Source organism: Taeniopygia guttata, chromosome 6 (assembly GCF_048771995.1).
Source record: "Taeniopygia guttata chromosome 6, bTaeGut7.mat, whole genome shotgun sequence".
Lineage (NCBI taxonomy): Eukaryota > Metazoa > Chordata > Aves > Passeriformes > Estrildidae > Taeniopygia > Taeniopygia guttata.
Genome location: NC_133031.1, coordinates 23,667,428 through 23,684,771, shown reverse-complemented (window position 1 = coordinate 23,684,771; position 17,344 = coordinate 23,667,428). Strand labels below are relative to the sequence as shown.

General features: G+C 58.6%; 1 protein-coding gene across 3 annotated transcripts in view; it reads right to left on the bottom strand.

Annotated features, from left to right (window-relative positions):
* The window catches only part of KCNIP2 (potassium voltage-gated channel interacting protein 2), a 43,842-nt gene that overhangs the window by 15,424 nt on the left and 11,074 nt on the right, over positions 1-17,344 (bottom strand). Inside the window, exon 1 of one of the 3 annotated variants that reach the window (XM_072931190.1) lies at positions 8,136-8,970. The exons of the other annotated variants lie outside the window; for them this stretch is intronic. Within the exon in view, the coding sequence (XP_072787291.1) occupies positions 8,136-8,955 (820 nt within the window). The 5' untranslated portion in view covers positions 8,956-8,970. Of the gene's footprint in view, positions 1-8,135; positions 8,971-17,344 lie in introns of those variants that run through there. 3 annotated transcript variants of the gene reach the window in all.

Here is a 17,344-nt window from a genome sequence, read left to right as displayed (position 1 = left end):
GGTGAGCATTCACCACCACAGCCAGCCCGTGCTGGAGAAGCACAGCAGTGTCTCAGGGCACCAGGGAAACTGTCTCCTCACCCTGTGCACACCCCAAAGCCAAGGGCCAGGCAGGCTGCGACATCCTTCAGAGAGGTGTGTGCAGACAGGGGCAGGGGCTGGGCATGGCTGGGGGGACCCTTCACACAACCATCACCCCGGGAGTCCAGGGAGCACCCAGCCAAGCAGTCCTGACCTCGCTCCCACCATGAACAAAGCAGAATCCCCTGAGCGGATCCAGACTCTGCCAAGTGTGTCCCGTGCACGCCACTCAGCACCTCGCACAGCCCATCCATAGCTGGACAGCTCCCTCTGTGTCCCCCAACCCTGCCCAAGGGCCACAGGGAGCCTTGGGGAGAGCCAGGAGCAGGGGGCCCAGCATGCACCCTCCTGCCTGAGCCTGGCTGCTGTGCAGACTGGTGCTGAGTCCAACACCTCACGTGCAGGGTGAGGTGACCATGGACTCTGGTAACACCTCGGTCCTGTGGAGCTGCTGGAAAACACCCTGGTGTCCACATATCTGTCACACAGAGTCCCAGCCCCCAGCATCCCAGCACACATCAAAGTCACCACCGTACAGCAGACACCTTGCCAGCCCAGACCCCTCCCTGCATCCCCAGCCACTGGGACAGGCAGGATACTCTGCTCCTTGCATCCTACACCCCTACAAGCAGCCAACGGACACCAGGACTCTCTCATGGATGCAGCAGCCTTGGAGCATCCTTGGGGGCAGTTCTGGACACCCACCACCTGCCCCTCACATCCCGGAGGTGACAGCACCACCCACACCCGTTACCTTCCAAGGACACAGGCTCGAAGAGGCCAAATTGCTCCAGCACCTTGACGAAGAGGACCAAGACCACCAGCACTGCAATCATCTCAAGGCCTTCCAGGTTCATGGTGATGGTGTCTCATGGCCCCTCACCCCTCCACCCCTCCCTGCCACAGTCCTTGAGCCCCCTCACCCCAGCACCTCAGCTGCCAGACCGCTCATCCCCAGGGACACCTGCCTGTGTCCCTGGTGGGGGTTCGGCTGTCACCCCCTACTCAGGGGCACCTGCCATCAGCCATGGGCGGGTGAGGGGTCAGCGCAGGGCTGTGGTGGGAGGCTCAGCGAGCCACAGCTCAGAGCCCAGGCAGAGCAGGGCCGTGCCTGTGAGTAAGAGTGGAGAGAAGCCAAGTGGAGGGAGGCGTGGGGGGTGGCAGGATGGGGGGGTCTGAGGGGGAAAGAAGGCATGCCCTCCCATTCCAATGACACCACCTCCATCGATTTGCTTAATGCAGTTGCTAAGGCAACGGGCCACAGATATTAAAAGGCACTCGGCTCCCGGGGGGGGGGGACACGGGGAGGGGCAGGACGCTGGGCACTGGCAAAACATCCAGGATGGGGATGACTCAGATTTGTCCTCTGTGCCCCAGACATGTGTCTGCCCTATGGGGACCAGCTTGGCTAAACACCTCAACATCTCCCTCCTGAGGAGTGTCTGGGGCAATAATTCCATCTGCCCCATTTCTGAGCAGGCAGATGGGTCCACCTGTTCTGCTGGGAACACCAAGGGAAGATGGGGAGCAGGTCTGTGAGAACAGGCTGGGAGCAGAGGCCATGATGCAGGATTCCCAAGACATTGCTAGACCCCCAAATTTTGCAGCAATAGCAGGAGAGGAGGAGAAGCAGGGGCTAGGGACCCAGCCAAGGTCACGCAGAAGCTGGAAACAGAGGGTGAACTTGTGCATCTGTGTGCCTTGAGCACACATCCACACACAGCCAATGGGGCTAAATTTAGCTCCCCTGCTCTTTTCTAACAGCATTCCAGCCTCTGCCTGGCTGTTTGATCAGAAGTCACAGAGATCACTGGGGATCCAGGTACCTGTGGTCACTGCCTATCACCAAGGCTCAGCACCCCTTGGGGTCTTCCCTGTCACTTCCCCCAGGGATGCCACCAGCACTGCCCATCTCCAGGCGGACAATTCCCATGTGGTGTATGATGCAAGACCAGAACTAACTCCAGCACTAGTGTGGTAAGCAGGGAGTAAGGGCTGCCCCCATGCCACTACCACCTCCCAGCCCCCCCAGTTCACCCCAGGAGCAAGGCCACCTGCCACAGCTACAGGTGGGGTTGCCATATCCAGGCTGTGGAGCAGACCCCAGTAAGACCCCCCAGCTGGGCTGCCTCACACCAGTCTCCCAGGAACCCCCATCTCCAGCCCAGCAGGCTGCAGGTTTGTCCCCTGGCAGGGGATGGGGAAGGCTGGTGTCTCAGTCCCAGGTCATGGCACAGCTCGGCTGTCTAGTGGCTCCACGCCACTGGGCTTGGCATCTCCTGCCCACCTGGGGCACGCTCCCAAGGTTGTTCTAACACCAGCAGAAGATGCCAGAGATGCATCAGAGGCGTCTTGAGGAAAGAGCTGAAAGCTTTCCCCGGGGACACATTCTCCAGGCTGGAAGTCTTCAGACCTCGCATTTCCTTTTCTTGGAAAGAGCTGAGTTTCCAGGCACTGAGCCTGGATTTCATGTGTCTGCCTCCCAGTTTTGCCCCTCTGGGCTGGGGTGGCACAGACCTGTTGCACTCTTTCAGGGAGTTTCCCACTGATGTCAACTGTGTTTTTAAAGCCACTTTCCTTGCTGAGCCCCAGTCACAACCCATACTCTCCTCAAGCCTCCAGCTGCTTCCAGCACCGATGCCTATCCTGTAGGCCATGAGTCTATTTTGGCAATCTAATTTTGGCCAGATGTAGAGGGAGAGGAGCCCTTCCAGCCTGATCCAGAGGGTGTAAGGCAGCTTCTCTGCAAAGGGAACATGCTGAACCCATGTGAACACTGTCATCGGCCCCTCATATGTCTCTGGCAGCATCATGGGTTGTTGGGGCAGAAGCAGTGGTAGGTCAGTCCCTGAGTGACAGCTTTCCCCACCTGCCCTTGTGCCTCCCCTGTGCCAGCCATCCTCCCCAGCGGAGCAGTGATAATTCTCCCACTGCCTGCCGTGTCAGAATTAAATATTTCCCTGCTGGAGCCGTTAAAAAACCACTCCATTGTTTGCTACCAGCATGACTCAGAATCCCATCAGGACCAGCACAGGCACCCGGCACTGGTGCCGTGTCCCAGTGCCACACACTGTGCCCAGCTCCCAGCACCCCCAGACTCCCCAGGTTTTCTTGCCCAGAGCATATTCCTTTCGACCAAGGGCAGCTCCAGATGGGCTAGTGGGACAAAGGACCACCCCTTCACCTCACCAAGGTCCCCATGGATGTTACTCCATCTGGAGCTGCCCCCAGGATGGAGAAGACACATGAGACCACATATGGGATGTCACCACAGGAGCCAGACCCATGGCTGCCTGCAAGGGTTGCTCAAGAGCACGCGTACCCCACCAGAAGTGTGGGACAGGGCTTTGCCCCCCATCCCACTGAGGGGTATCACTCCCAGGGGTGCTCCTTGCCCCCAGTCAGCATTTGGCCATGCTGTTGGAAGTGCTTTAAGGCTCTGGCTGAGCTGTGCAGAGAGAAGTCTCACAGATGGATGGAGCGATTCACACCCCGGGCAGGAGAGGCTCTGCACGTCCCCAGACATGTGATGCCAGTTTCACCCCTCCTGCCCTGCTCCTTGCCTTGGGGTCTCACCCTGCAAACTCCTGGCACTCACATCCCACTGCAGGGGGCTTGGAGAGACCCTTCACTGGGGAAACTGGGACCCTCATCACATCCCAGAGCTCTGGAACACACCAGATGTGGGTCACGCCCAAAGGGACCCAGAGCCCCAAAGCACAGATTGAGGCCCAAGCATGAGCTCTGGGCACCCTACAAGAGTGGGAGGCTGCAGAGAGTCCATCTGCATCCCTGTCTCACAGCGAGGGGCAGCAGTACCTAGACACGGGCAGGACGGTGGACCCCAAAATAGTGCTGAATACAGCCCTGAGCCACAGCTCAGCTCCGGGGCTGCCACCGGCTGCTCTCACATACAGTGGAGCAGGACCATAGCCAGAGGAACTAATGAAGTGACTGAGGAGATGGAGGTCTCCCAGAGAGGCAGAGAGGGAATCCCCAATCCACTACTCCCACACCAAGCATCTGGCTCGCCTCACCACTCGATTTGTGGAAGCGGCCGGGCCGTGCCACCCTGTCCCCCATGTCCCCAGCCCCATACCTTCAATGCCGCTGATGATTTTGAAGCAGCGGGTGGTGAACCAATAGGAGATGAGGAGGAGGATGGCAATCAGGGAGGCATAGAGCAGGCTGTCGTTGTGCAGGGATGTCCTCTCCATGGCTCCATCCCCTGTGCCCGCTCGCGCCCCCAGCCAGCCCTGCCGTGCAATCTGGGGCAGCCCTGTCCCAGCAGTCCCCCTGCCAGAGGAGCTGCCACCGCGGGCAGGGAGGCGGGGGGCCGCACGGGCAGGCAGGCAGGTAATTGGGAGCGTTGTGTGAGAGCCAGGCTCCCAAACCAATTACCTTAATTGTGCTCAGACAGCACATGGCAAACAGTTAAAAATAACCCTCCTGGCCCGGGGGGAGAGTGGCACCATCACCCAGAAGGAGGCAGAAGGTAGAGAACAGACAGGGCTCATTACACATGTGGCTGTGTCTCAGTGCCATGGGGCCAGCAAGGTGTCACCACAGCCCAAGAGCTGCTCTGAGTTCCCTGATGATCTTGGGATCCTCAGGGCTCAGCTCCTTGCTTGCCACACCACAGGTGAAGCTGGGAGGGGCTACCTAGGGAACGATGCTGCCAGGATCTCTGCTGATGCCTGTGTCCGTCCTTGCTCCAGACACGAGGGCTTGAAGGAAGGTGTCTCTGCAGTTCTGTCAAGCTGGGGAGTTGGGTCTGGCATCTTGTTCCCTGTGTCCCACAACAGCACCTCCCCAGGGATGTCTGTGATTGGCATCTGTTTCTCTCAGCCTGGAGTCAGCCAACCAGCCTGTTTCCTGCTCTGTGATCCCAGGTACATTTAGTGCCACTGTGGGTTTGGGCACACACACTCACAAATCCCATACTATGCTGGATTAGCTGCACCCATGCCTGAGACACTTCTGGCCCCTGCACAGTGCTTGGCCCCATCTGCTGTCCCATGGGGCATATGGCTGAGGAAGACACTGGACCCAAATGTTTCATTCCAAACGCTCTTTGCATACGAGATGTTCCCCACAGCCAGGGGTTGTGGCCACCCAAGTGTGTGAGGAGTTCAGCATTGTCCCAGCTGTGCCCCTTTCAGGGAGCAGAATCCAAGCGTACAGATCCATCCCTCCCTCCCTTCCTCCCTTCTCTCTCCCCCGAGGTCAACGGCTCTGAGGATCCACAGGTGACACAGGACAGGATGGCAAAGTGGCCCTGGCACATGCCCATGGCTCAGCACTAGGAGAGCAGCGGAGCCTGTAACACTGCCCCAGGACCAGGCAGCCCAGGCTGGCGCTAAGTCCACGCTGCCTGTCCCACTTTGGGCTGTGACACTAGCAGCCATAAAGCATCCTCCACCCAGCCACGCCTGCCCTGGCTCTCCAGTGTTGCCGGCAGCACAGCCCTGCCACACTGCTAAATTTAAACACCCCACCAGCCACCTGCTGGGTGGTGTATAAATAACCCCTGGAGTGGGGTTTCTTGCCCAAAAAGCAGCACCATGCACACAGCATGCCCCAAGCACACCCGGAGCCATCAGGCAGCCAGGTGGCTGGGCCCTGTCTCCATCCTCCCAGCACTACCAGCAGCTGGGGATGCGGAACTGTTCCCCACTGTGGGATGGAGCAGATGGGGATGGAGCAGGGCAATCATCCATTGTCAAGGGACCTGTCTCTTCAGGAGGGGACCTTGCACCTTGACTGTGGCCAGGATCTGCCCTCTTTGAGAGCCACCCCTGTGGCTACCCCTAAAGCGTTCTTCACTCGGTGCAGCAGGATGTTAGGACATTACTTCCACAAAATGTGCCACAGGACCTGCTGGGCCACAATGAGGTGATGGTCCCTGGGCACAGCTGGACAGCTGCTGCCCGGGTCCCTTGGGTGCTCCTGACCTGCCGGGGGGCCAGTCTGATGGATAGAAATTTCTCCTTTTTTTTGGTTCTCGGGGCCATCATCCATTAGGGAGAGTTAAATTTAGGTTAAAGCTGATCCCTTATTACCTTGCTGCTAATCAGAGCGCGAGCAGATTATTAATAAGCACATTAAAATATTGGTGAAATGCTATTTTTGGGAGGTGAAGTCACAGTTTTAATCTGGTTAATTGATTGAGTCATTTCTCTTTGCCCTCTCTGGCATCCCGTCCTTGGCCAGCTCCTCAGGGCACCCAGCCAGGGGGCCTCTTGCCCCAGGCCACCTGGTCAAGCACCCAGTGCCTGCTACAGTGAGCTCCAGGAGACCTCCTTCACCTATGCAGGAAGGACAGGGGGTCCCTGGTCACTGCCCCTCAAAAGGGATTGATGTGGTAGGATAACAGCCAGAGAGGGTCAGCATCTTGGTGACCCAAGGATCAGAGCAGCAGCTGGGGAGGAGGGGAGCTGCAGAGAGAGAAGGCTGTGCAAGCCCCACATCTACACCCAACTCAGAGCTGCTCGGCTTTGGGTTTCACCCCACTTTGGCTTGTCTCAGATCTTGGGAGGACACCAATAAGACAGTGAGGGTAGTCAGTGCCCCACAGCCAGCCATGCCCTGTGTGCCCATCCCAATCCCATGCACACCCAGCAGGGCTGTAGGGAAAGCCCTTGGTCCTGCTCAGCACCACACATGGTCACTCCAGAAACCCAGTCCCGATGCCACAGTACCCAGCTGTAAAGCCCAGGACACTGGGAGAAGGACCTGCAGGATATCTTTGCAGGTGATGGGGTTTGGGAGCATCCCAAGGTCCCATTCCCTCTTTGCTCCATCACCTGCAGCTCTGCCCTCATGCCCTGGGCTGGACTCAGCTGACTCATCCTCTGCCCCCTCCACTCCAGGCAAGTTGGCTGGTGCCCAATGGAGCCAACTAGCGGGGATGGACCTGCGACACACCCAGCCTCCAGAGCTGGCACGCTGCTGGCCTTGGGGGACTGTCCCCAGCTTTGACCGGGAGCCTCGGTCCCAGGGTCCCTGTGGGCAGGAAGGCAGCATGCGGGCCGAGCATGGCTCACAGGTCAAATATTGCTCCCACATCCCAGCCTCCCGGGCTGTGCCAAGTGCTCCATGCCTATTCCTGCATTTCTCTGGCCCCCAAGGACAGGCACAGGCTGTGGAGACCCAGGGGTTTCCCCAGGCAAGGAGGGGACAAAACCTGGGAGGGGTTTTCCAGGCAGTCCTGGCAAAAGCAGTGCAAGTCCCAGCCCTGCTCTGAGGCGTGGTGCTGCCACATTGGCCCAACAAGGCTTTCCCTGCTCTCACGGTACGGCGCATCCCTTCCCAGCACTGCTGGGGCCCAGAGGGGCGGCCCAATGGTTCCCAGCAGGGCGAGGCCATGGGGATGCCAACTTTATCCCTGCACAGGGATGCAGGGACAGGGGTAGGAGTAGGGCACCCAGATTCCCAGCACACACAGGCCCATGAGAACCTCCCTAAAATATGCCCGCTGGGTTTAGGAAATTCTGGCTTCATACTCAGGGGTTCTGGGCAGCTGGCAGGGCAGTGCAGGGGCTGGCACAGGCGTGGGGGTCCTGCCATGGCAGTGAGAGCAAACCAGGAGCACAGAGTAGGAAGTTCTGTCCCAGGACCAAGCATCCCAGGACAAAAGCACCAGCAGATGCAGGCACCAGGGTGTGTCCCTGCCCTGGCTCATAGGGCACGTCCAGGGCTTCTTTGTCCAGCTAGATGGAGGGCATGGCTCCAGCCCCAAATTCCTTGACATGTCAGGAACCATCAGACCAGCTGCAATTTATTTGTACAGCAGTTCTTTCACGCTCCACTTTGCATCAGTCCCCTCCCCAAATAAAACATTCCCCTCATGCCAGGTCCACAAGGGGCCTTCAGGGGCTTTTGTTGCCTCCTGGAAGCATCTTCAGCTTTGCTCCACACAGAGCTCAGTGCAACCCCTCCACCAGCATTACTAAACAGCATTTCTCCCCTCCCCAAATAATCGCACAGAGCTCACCAGACAGACATCCCCTGGCACAGAACAGAGACCCCGTGTCCCCCAGGACGCTACTTACCTTGGGAGAGAGTCCCGGTGACAAACTGGTAGAAGAAGCGGATCACCCGGCCCAGCTGCCTCTTGCAGCGCTGCTGGCAGTGGCTCATGGCTCCAGCTCCCAGCGCTGGGGACGGACCCAGCCGCAGCCCCTCCCGGCCGCCAAGCAGCCCCCCAGCTCCTCGGAGCAGCGGGCGATGCCCGGGGCAGGACGGAGCCTTTCTGCCCGGAGCGAGCCTGCGGGCATCGGCGTCCGCTGCAGGCCGGCGGAGCGGGCAGGCAGCCCCGGCAGCGCGGCAGCCGCCGGCCCCGCTCCCCGGCGGCGGGCAGCGGCAAGTTTGGCGCGGGGATGCTCCGGTGTAGGTGGGCAGCGGGACACAGAGTTCGGCCGCGGTGCTCCTCCCGGGGCTCACGAAAGCCGGACGCTGAGAGGGAGCGGGATGTCCGGGCTCGCCCCTCCCCGGGCCGTGCCCTCCCGCCGTCCCCCTCCGTGCCGCAAAGTTGCGGGGAGCAGCGTCAGGGTGATGCGGGGTGCCGGGGAGCCCAGCGGTGCCAGCCAGCCCTCCGGCAGAAACGGAGGGACGCCTCCCTGGCTGGCACAGCCTCGGGTTGCCCCTGGCTCCTGATCCGCCCCTTGGCACCAGCTCGACCCGGCACTTCACGCCCCGGCTGGCCGGGAACCAGAGGCAGGTTGGTATGGCAACCCGCAGACTCCACAGGTCCCGCTGACCAATGAGGCACCGCTGCATCCCAGGGCCGCCTCTCTCCAAGAGCAGGCAAGGATGCTCCTTCCGGAGGGAAGCCGGCACCGAGAGCATCCTGCATCCTTGAGTGTGAGCCATCCGCTCCCATAATCAAGTGCTGTGAACATCCTGCATCCCTGGGCATCAGCCTTTCATCACTAAAAGTGTCCTGCATCTCCAAGCATCCACTGCTGCTGGCTCCACACAGGGGAGGAGACAAGGATGGATGCAAGGATAGAAGGAAGAAGAGTCAGACTCTGATACCACCCAGGCTAAGAGCTGCTCACTCCAAAGCTCAGCTTGGCAGCAAGTTGTTAATTGCACAGTATGTCAGAGCCAGAAAACAAAGTCCTGTCTGGTAGCAGTGGGGTTTTGCTGCTCCCAGAGCCAGCCTGAGACAGTCTGTGCAGACTCAAGACAACATCCCTTCCCTTAATACCATTTTCCCAGCTGTATTACATCTCTGTAGTGCATTCACACCCCACAGCAGCAGGATTCTATCAGTTCTGAATCCATCTAGACTCTATAATCTCATAAATTTCATCTCTTATTAATAGGGAAGGAAGCGAACAAAAAGGGACCTGATGGAAATTACAGCTTCTGTTCCCTCAGGGATGGAAAAGAGGGTGGAGCCATGATACAGCCAGGAACAGCCAGACTGTCCAGTCCCTACCAATACCTCAAGAAGGAGTCCAAAGGGAAGGGGCAAGAACACCAGCACTTCCCACCAACCCTGTACAGGGGCTGGCATAGGGGAACCTCACCTCCTGCTCCCCAAAAGAAAGGCCATCCCCTCCAAACCAAGACCCCCTCTGTCTGCCCCCTGTCTTACACAGGCTATGGCCATGCAAAAGGGGGTCAGCTGCCCAACAGTGTCTCCACACCACAGCATGACAGTGTCCCGGGGGAGGGGGACCTGCAGCAGGGGATGCTGCACTGGTAGCATAGCTGAGCCAGGTTTGGAGCGATCCTAAACAAGGCACAACACACAGCACAGCAGGGACTTGCAGCCCTTTAATAATACATCCACAAAGCCCCAGGCCAGGGAAGGGCTGCAAGGGACATCAACCTCACAAGAGGAAGGGGCCAGTCCAGACCAGCTGAGGCAGACTGAGTAGCTCAGCAGAGACATAGATGTAGATACAATCTGTGATTGCAACACCTTGACTGAATCTACCTCTGTGAACCACTTGCCCCCAGCTGAAAGTTCAGAGACTGGGTAGCCAGCAGTGCCTAGTTCACTCCTGACACCTTCCAGGAACAGGTGTGGGGTTTAGGACCCTCATCCATGTCTACAGTACCCAGGAGCTCTGCTCCTGGCTCAACCCCACAACACAAACACATTGGGACAGTTTCTTGCAGTGATCAGGTCCCATGAGCTGCGTGATACAAGGCCAGATCCTGCAAATGCACACTGTCCCCAGTGCAACGGGGACCAGCCAGCACAAACCAGACCAAGGCAGCTGCAGCATCCCAAAGGCCCGCGGGACACAGGACAGGCGACAGAACAGCCACAGGAGGGTGCCAGAGCCCACAGTACGTGACAGCATACAAAGTTCGCAGATCCATCCCAAGCCCTTCCATCCAGCTCCTTGGCAGCCAGTTTCCATCTGACACGGAAAGTTGTCCCATCCCAGCATGTCCCGGGTGGGTGAGATATGCACGTGCCACCCTGTTCACCCTGGTCATGATGGCCATGTGGGACATCTCCTGTCCCTTCCAGATCAGCAGATGTTGGCCACCCTGGTCACAGACCCTGCTCCTCCCTGGAAAGCCAAGTAGGAATTCAGCCCAAATTAAAAGCAAGCCACAAGGCAGGGCTGTTGAGCCCACCCTTACACAACTTTTCTTGCTAAAACCCCACCTGGGTCACATCCACCCGCGGGTGCCACTGCAGGGTGCATCCTCCAGCCTCCTGCCCAACAACCCAGCCTGTGGTTCTCCCAGACCTGCTCCCTGCTTAAGAAGGCCAGTGGTTCCCCAGCCCCTGCCCTAGCTGCAGCCCCAGGTGAGCTCCATTCCCCACAGAGCCTCACTGGGGGCCAAACGACATCATCTCCCAAAAAGATACTTAGAGTCAGCCTGTGTCCCTAGAGCATCTGCTGGGGCCCCAAAGGGGACATGCCGCTGCTGGAGCTGCAGCAATGGGAAAGAGGAAGGCTGTGGCTCCAGGCTCTGGCTCCAGTTGCAGGCTGGAGTGCAGGCCATGCGATGCATCTGTAATGTCAAGGGTGGGAACACAGACTGCCCACACTCCCTGCCCACACTCCCTGCCCACGCTCCGTGCCTCTCCCTCTGTGCCCCTCACTCCATGCCTCTCCCTCTGTGCCCCTCGCTCCGTGCCCCTCACTCCGTGCCCCTCGCCCCGTGCCCCTCGCCCCGTGCCCCTCACCCCGTGCCCCTCGCCCCGTGCCCCTCGCCCCGTGCCCCTCGCCCCGTGCCCCACGCTCCGTGCCCCTCGCCCCGTACCCCTCGCCCCGCGCCCCTCGCCCCGTGCCCCACGCTCCGTGCCCCTCTCTCCATACCCCTCGCTCTGTGCCCCTCGCTCCATGCCCCTCGCTCCCTGCCCATGCTCCGTGCCCCTCGCTCCATACCCTTCGCTCCGTACCCCTAGACCCGTGCCCCTCGCTCCGTGCCCCACGCCCCGTGCCCCACGCCCCGTGCCCCACGCCCCGTGCCCCTCGCTCCGTGCCCACGCCCCGTGCCCCTCGCTCCCTGCCCACGCTCCGTGCGGCCGCGGTGCCGCTGCCTGACGCTGAGAGGAGCCCCGGTACAGCGCAGCAGAGCGGCGGAGCGGCGGGAGGTGAGCCGGGGACACGGCTCGCTCAGACGGCTGTGGCAGCTGATGGCACACGGGGGACACGAGAGGACACGTGTTGTTGTGTCGGAGCGTGGCCCCGCACGCGTGTGAGAGGACGCACGGGAACCGTAAAGGCCGTGCGGCCACCACGGACATGCGGCCAGCGCGGTCGCTGGCAGTCCCTTGGAGCCTGAAGAGACAGTGACAACACCACCGAGGAGGGGGACACGACACATCTGCCCACACCAGAGCCATTGCTTCCTTTCCTACCTGGGCCCCCTCCTCCCGGGATGGCTTCCTGGCAGATGCATCCTTCCTAAGCCACCGACTATTGGGCTGGTACCTGCAGGGAGTGCAGGGAGCTGCCGGGGGAATTCACGCTGGTTCCTGGCCATGAAATATTCATTAGCACAGCCGCCAAGAAAAGGGAGGAAATAAAAGATAAACAGAAGGGGATGGGGTAGAAGACATAATGCTTGCAGGCAGCTCAGCAGGGCACTGACAAGCCCATGGAGTGGCTGGATCAAGGTCTTTATACCAGTCATCACACCAGTATATGGGTCCCCTGGTGTCCATGCAAAGCCTGATTCACTGTAATGGATGTCGTGGGCATGTAAACACCCCTAGGAAATGCAGCCAGGAAAGAGCAGTGCTTGCAAGCACATCCAGCATGAGTAGGAATGTGCCTATTATCCAGCATGTCACACGGATGCCCTGGATGGCGCCTGGGCTTCGAAGTATTTCAACTTGGGCTACATTCCTCGGGGACAACACCGGAGAAGGGCCCCAGCCCAGGCCCACCTTGGCCAGGGCATCTGTGAGCTTTCTGGAGTCATCCTGCGGCTGGCAGAAAGCAGATGCCAACATTTCTCTCAGGGAGGAAGGGCTGTCAGGATGGGAGGCATATTTCCAGTAATGAGAAAGGGCAATCAGGGCGGGAAGAAGGAAAATTTCCATTACCAAGGAAGGATAATCAGAGTGAGAAGGATGCAGGACATCCTTCGACCCTGTGCCAAGCCTCAGCCCACCACTCAGGTCCACAGCAGCTGAGCAAATGCTCTGTTCTCTCTCTAAATAATTCAAACTCACCTTTTTTTTTTTTTCGGATAGAGGGCATACACATCCCAGCAATGCCAGACCCACAGTTTCTTGGCAGGGACAGAGCAGAGCAGAGCAGGTCCTGGCTGGAGGGAGAGCTCAGCAAGAGTCAGACCAGAGCCAGGACACAATGTGGGAGAAGGAGGTGGACATCCCAGCAGCAGGATCACTTCAGGAGCCATGAGTTTCTGGTTCCAGATACACCACATCAGGGTGGGTGGCTCCGTGTGATCCCAACACCGCTGCCACCAGCAGAGGAAGGCTCGGCCCAGCCAGCCCTGCGTGCTGCTGCTCTGCTCCTGCCTCCTCCCAGCCCGGGGAAACCGCAGCCTCCGGCTCTGGGGGAAGTGCTGAAAGCGTGATGCCAGAGAAAATAAATAAAGCAGCTAATGAGGTAATTTGCATAGCTATTAGCAGTCAGGATTTGCAGCGGGTCTGACAGGGGATGTGCTGTCACAGTGAAGTGCAGCCCGAGGGCTCTGCTGCGCTTGCAGAGGGAAACACGAGAGAGCCGCGCTGCAGGGGCACACCGCAGGCACCCACCGCCGGGGAGCCGAGGGGGCAGCGGCAAATCCAGCAAAGAGGTGGAGGAAGGCTCGGAGCAGGGCACAGGGCCTGGGAGGAGCTGTGTGCTCTAACTCTGAGCCCCTCCTGCCTTTGGCCACACACCCCGCGGCTTGGCCCTGGGATGTACAGCTCTTACCTTGCCAAGGCTGAGAGAGCATCCATGAAAGGACGAGCTTGCAAAGGCCAAGGAAAAGCTGCCAGCAGCCCAGGCTTTCTCGCAGGGCAGCCCTACATTGTCACAGCCAGCTGGTTCCATGTGCTTTCCCATCCAGAGCTGGCCACAGCTCCCTGCACCCCTTACATCTGCGTGCTCCCTTGTGAACCTGGCCTAAAACACATCCCAGGACAAGCACAATTCCTTTTCTACCCCAATCTTTGCTGCCAGCAAACCTACCTCATTCTGACTGCCAGCAGAAGGTGCAATTTTTGGGATGTAGGACTGTGCATGAAGCATAACACCATCAACAGCTCTGCATCATAACTGCACCCACCCTTAGCTGTTTGGGTCAGGAATCATTGAACTGCAGCAGGCAAGAGGACATTGGTCATCCTGGTACATTCAGGACTGCAGGGGCACGTACCTGCAACCTGTGACACGGCTGGATCCCCAACCTGCTGTGACAGAGAGGAATGGCACTCAGGGCCACTCTCCCCAGGGCTGCCAGGGCATGTCTGGCTTTGATCACAAACGTGCAATGACAGCTCAGCTCATTCTCAGCTGGTGGATCTAACTAAAAAATGCATGTGACGTGATCTGTCTGCTTGGGAAGGTGCTGCCAGGGAAAGAACCCAGCCCAACACTGTGCTCTGGTCCTGCAGCACCCACCTGCCAGCAGCTGGCAGGCAGCAGGCGATGGGGCAGCAGCCTGGCTCTGTGGCACCACGCTAGGGATGAGCCCATGCCAAAGCATCGCTGCAATGCAGGGAAAGGATGAGGCATCCCCACTCTCTGATGGCAGAGACAAAAAGAAAGACCCAACAGATGGGTTGTTGAACCAACAAACAGACATAAACTCCACCACCAACTTGGGTTGTGCATGTCAGGCCAAGACGAAAGTCAGAGCCCCACAGGGCTGGTGTGTCCATCACCCCCAAAACCCTCGTGATGGCCTTCAAATATCCAGATTATGCTGAGACACTGAATGCTCCCAAGCTGAATCTTTTTTCGTCAGTTCTGCTAAATATTTTAGGTATTTACACAGGAAAGCTCTCTGTGCTGGGTGGCTCTTTAGCATCACACAGGCGGCCACAGACACACCCCCGCCTGCCAGGGTATGAATAATTCACTGACCCCATGAACAGGATAGAAGCGGCGGTAGGAGAGGGCAAAGTTGGGGGAACTGCTTCATCAAACCCCACCCCAGCTCCTGGGGTGCACCCCGAGCATCTCCATGTCCTGCAACAGGAGGGCAGAGAGCTGCACCAACAGCTGCAGGGAAACAGAAGCACAGGGAAGGGAGAAGAGCCAGGAGCTGAACCCAGCCCTGGTTATAGGGCTGACACATCGAGACAGCAGCTGTAAGCAAGTAGAACCATAACCTGCCTGGACCATCTGGGGGCATTTCAGAGCTTGTTGTGCCTGAAAAGCACAGCAGTGCTGGGGGCACCCAGGGTATATCAGGCAGTGAGGCAGCACAGCACCCAGGAGCTCCAAAGAACGTGGCCTTCACAAATGTGTGCTTTGCTGTATGGGGGTGCACAGCTCACACTGGGGCACAACACAGACACAGCATCTCCCTATCCCAAACCAGCATCTTTCTACCCCCCAGATGCCCACCTTGCTCCATGCCCATGGCACCCCATGAAAATTAGCAGGGATTTCAATTCCCAGCCCTGTTCCAGCACCCATTCCAATCATCACCAGGGTCTCCTGAATTGAGAAGCTGGGAGAAAATCTCAGCCTGGTCGCAAATGATGCCAGCCCTGCTCCCAAGTCTGCTCCAGGAGAGGACATGGCCTCCATCTCTCCAGCCTTGCCACCCTCACCACCCCAGACCAATCCACAGTGATGGTGGCAAATTAATGAGCTCTGTGCAATCAGACGTGGGTTGGGCCCCAGTAAATTGGAGGTGGCACTAGGCTCATTTCCTTGCAATCAGCGCTCGCTTGGCCACCAACAGCTCTGTCTCGGCAGGGTGACAGGAGGAAGCACAGTGGGAACAGGCTGGGACACGACCTCGGCTCCCACGTGTGCAGGCGGCTCAGGGCTGCCTGGGGCCGGGGAGTGGGACACCCCCTGTCACCCAGGCGATGCTGCTGCGCTGAGTGACACGGGCTATTAGCACCAGCGCTCATCCAGGGGCTCCTGCACGGCTGGCTGCACAGCTGGGAGAAGGAGATAAGACGCCCAGAGGGGAAACATGCTTCAAATGGCAGGAATCTCCCCCAAAATGGACTTGGCTTGAAGGCATCGAGAGGGTTTGCTGCTATTAATAACTCCAGAGCTGTAGCCAGGCGTGTGCCCTCGGCTCAGGGACTCACAGCAACAAGGCAGGGAGGAGAGCAAAGTGGTACTGGAGATGGGGCTGAGGTCCCGACCCATGGCTCCTCACCAACCCATGGAGCCCCCGTGCCAACAACACCCCGGCATTGGTCTGAAGCCCCTGGATAGGTGGCTGGGTGGACCTGGGGGGCTCAGGGCAATGCAGACACACAAGGTCAGTGCTGCCCTTCCAACACCCCACAGCCCACCTGTGCCCTTCTCTAGCCTCAAGCCAAGGCACAGTGCATCCTCATGGCTGGGCTAATGGCCCCCCATGCCAGCATTGACTCTCTCTCCACTTGTACTCTGAGTGATGGCTCAGCCTTCCACCCTCTGCTCTCTGCCCCATGCAGCAGCAGGGCCTCCCACTCAGCATCTTTAGGGCACCCGCTCAGCTGACTGCCACCCCAGGGGGGCCCTAGAGACTGCCTTTTGAAACTGACATTTTGGGGCCAGGAAAGCTATTTTCAGTTGTTTCAGAGACAGTGTTTCCATTGCAGTTTGTCTGCCTCCACTGGAGGGAGGGATGCTCTCCCTGGAGGTGCCATGGCCGGCAGCTTTGCATTGGGCTGTGGAGCCCAGCACCAGATCTGCACCACTGGGTCATCCTCATCCCTCCCCTGCCTGCCCAGTGCCTCCACCCACTTGGGAGCACATGGGAAGATATCCCTGGGTTCCCATTTGGGCAGGAGGATCAGGAGCATCCTATCTGGGAGAGGGGCTGGTGAGAGGCACAGGGCAGAACCCAGGGGCCTTGCTCCTGCCTAAGACCTTCTCAGCATCAGCAGGTTTTCTTCTACACACCTTAATGAGACAATCTCAAAAATTAGCACACAGACTGAACAGCCCCCCCCCCCCCACCTCCCCCCGCCACTCCCTGGAGCCCCCAGGCACTCTTGATAGGAATAAATGTGCCTGGCAATTATGGCGGGGGAGCACAACCTTCCAGTGCAAGACCTGCTGAGAGATTCAGAAATAAATATGTTAATAATCAAATATCCATCCTGTGTCTGAGCTCACGGGAGGACTTTCAAGTCTAATTAGTGGAAGATTTGTACCATTGCTGCCAGGGCTCAAGGGACAATTTGCCGTGGTTCCCATGAAGTGAGAGGTTCTGTTATAATTAGCCAGCAGCATCTCGTGTGCAAGGATTACCTCCAAACCTCCCCCGCATTCCGGGCTGGGGACAGGTAAGCCAAGATGAGAGATGGCCCTGGGCTTTGATCTGTGCAAATCGAGTCTGGAGCTGCAAATCCAGGGCAGGCATGAGGACAGGCTGTGAGGATGGGCGGCACACCAGGAGGAGAGCTACCCTGAGCCTGCAGGTCATCCCATGCTTCCACGTCTGTACACAACCCCTACATCATCACGGAACTCGTCCCCACAACATCCTGCCACAAAGACCTACAGCGCCTCTAAAACTGCTCCATCTCCATCCAGACTGATCATTTCTCAGCCAGGGCCCCAAGAGCCAGGGCTGTTCATAGTGGGGGGCATTTCCCAGTCAGACATGTTGTACATCTCCTCCCCAGTCCATCATA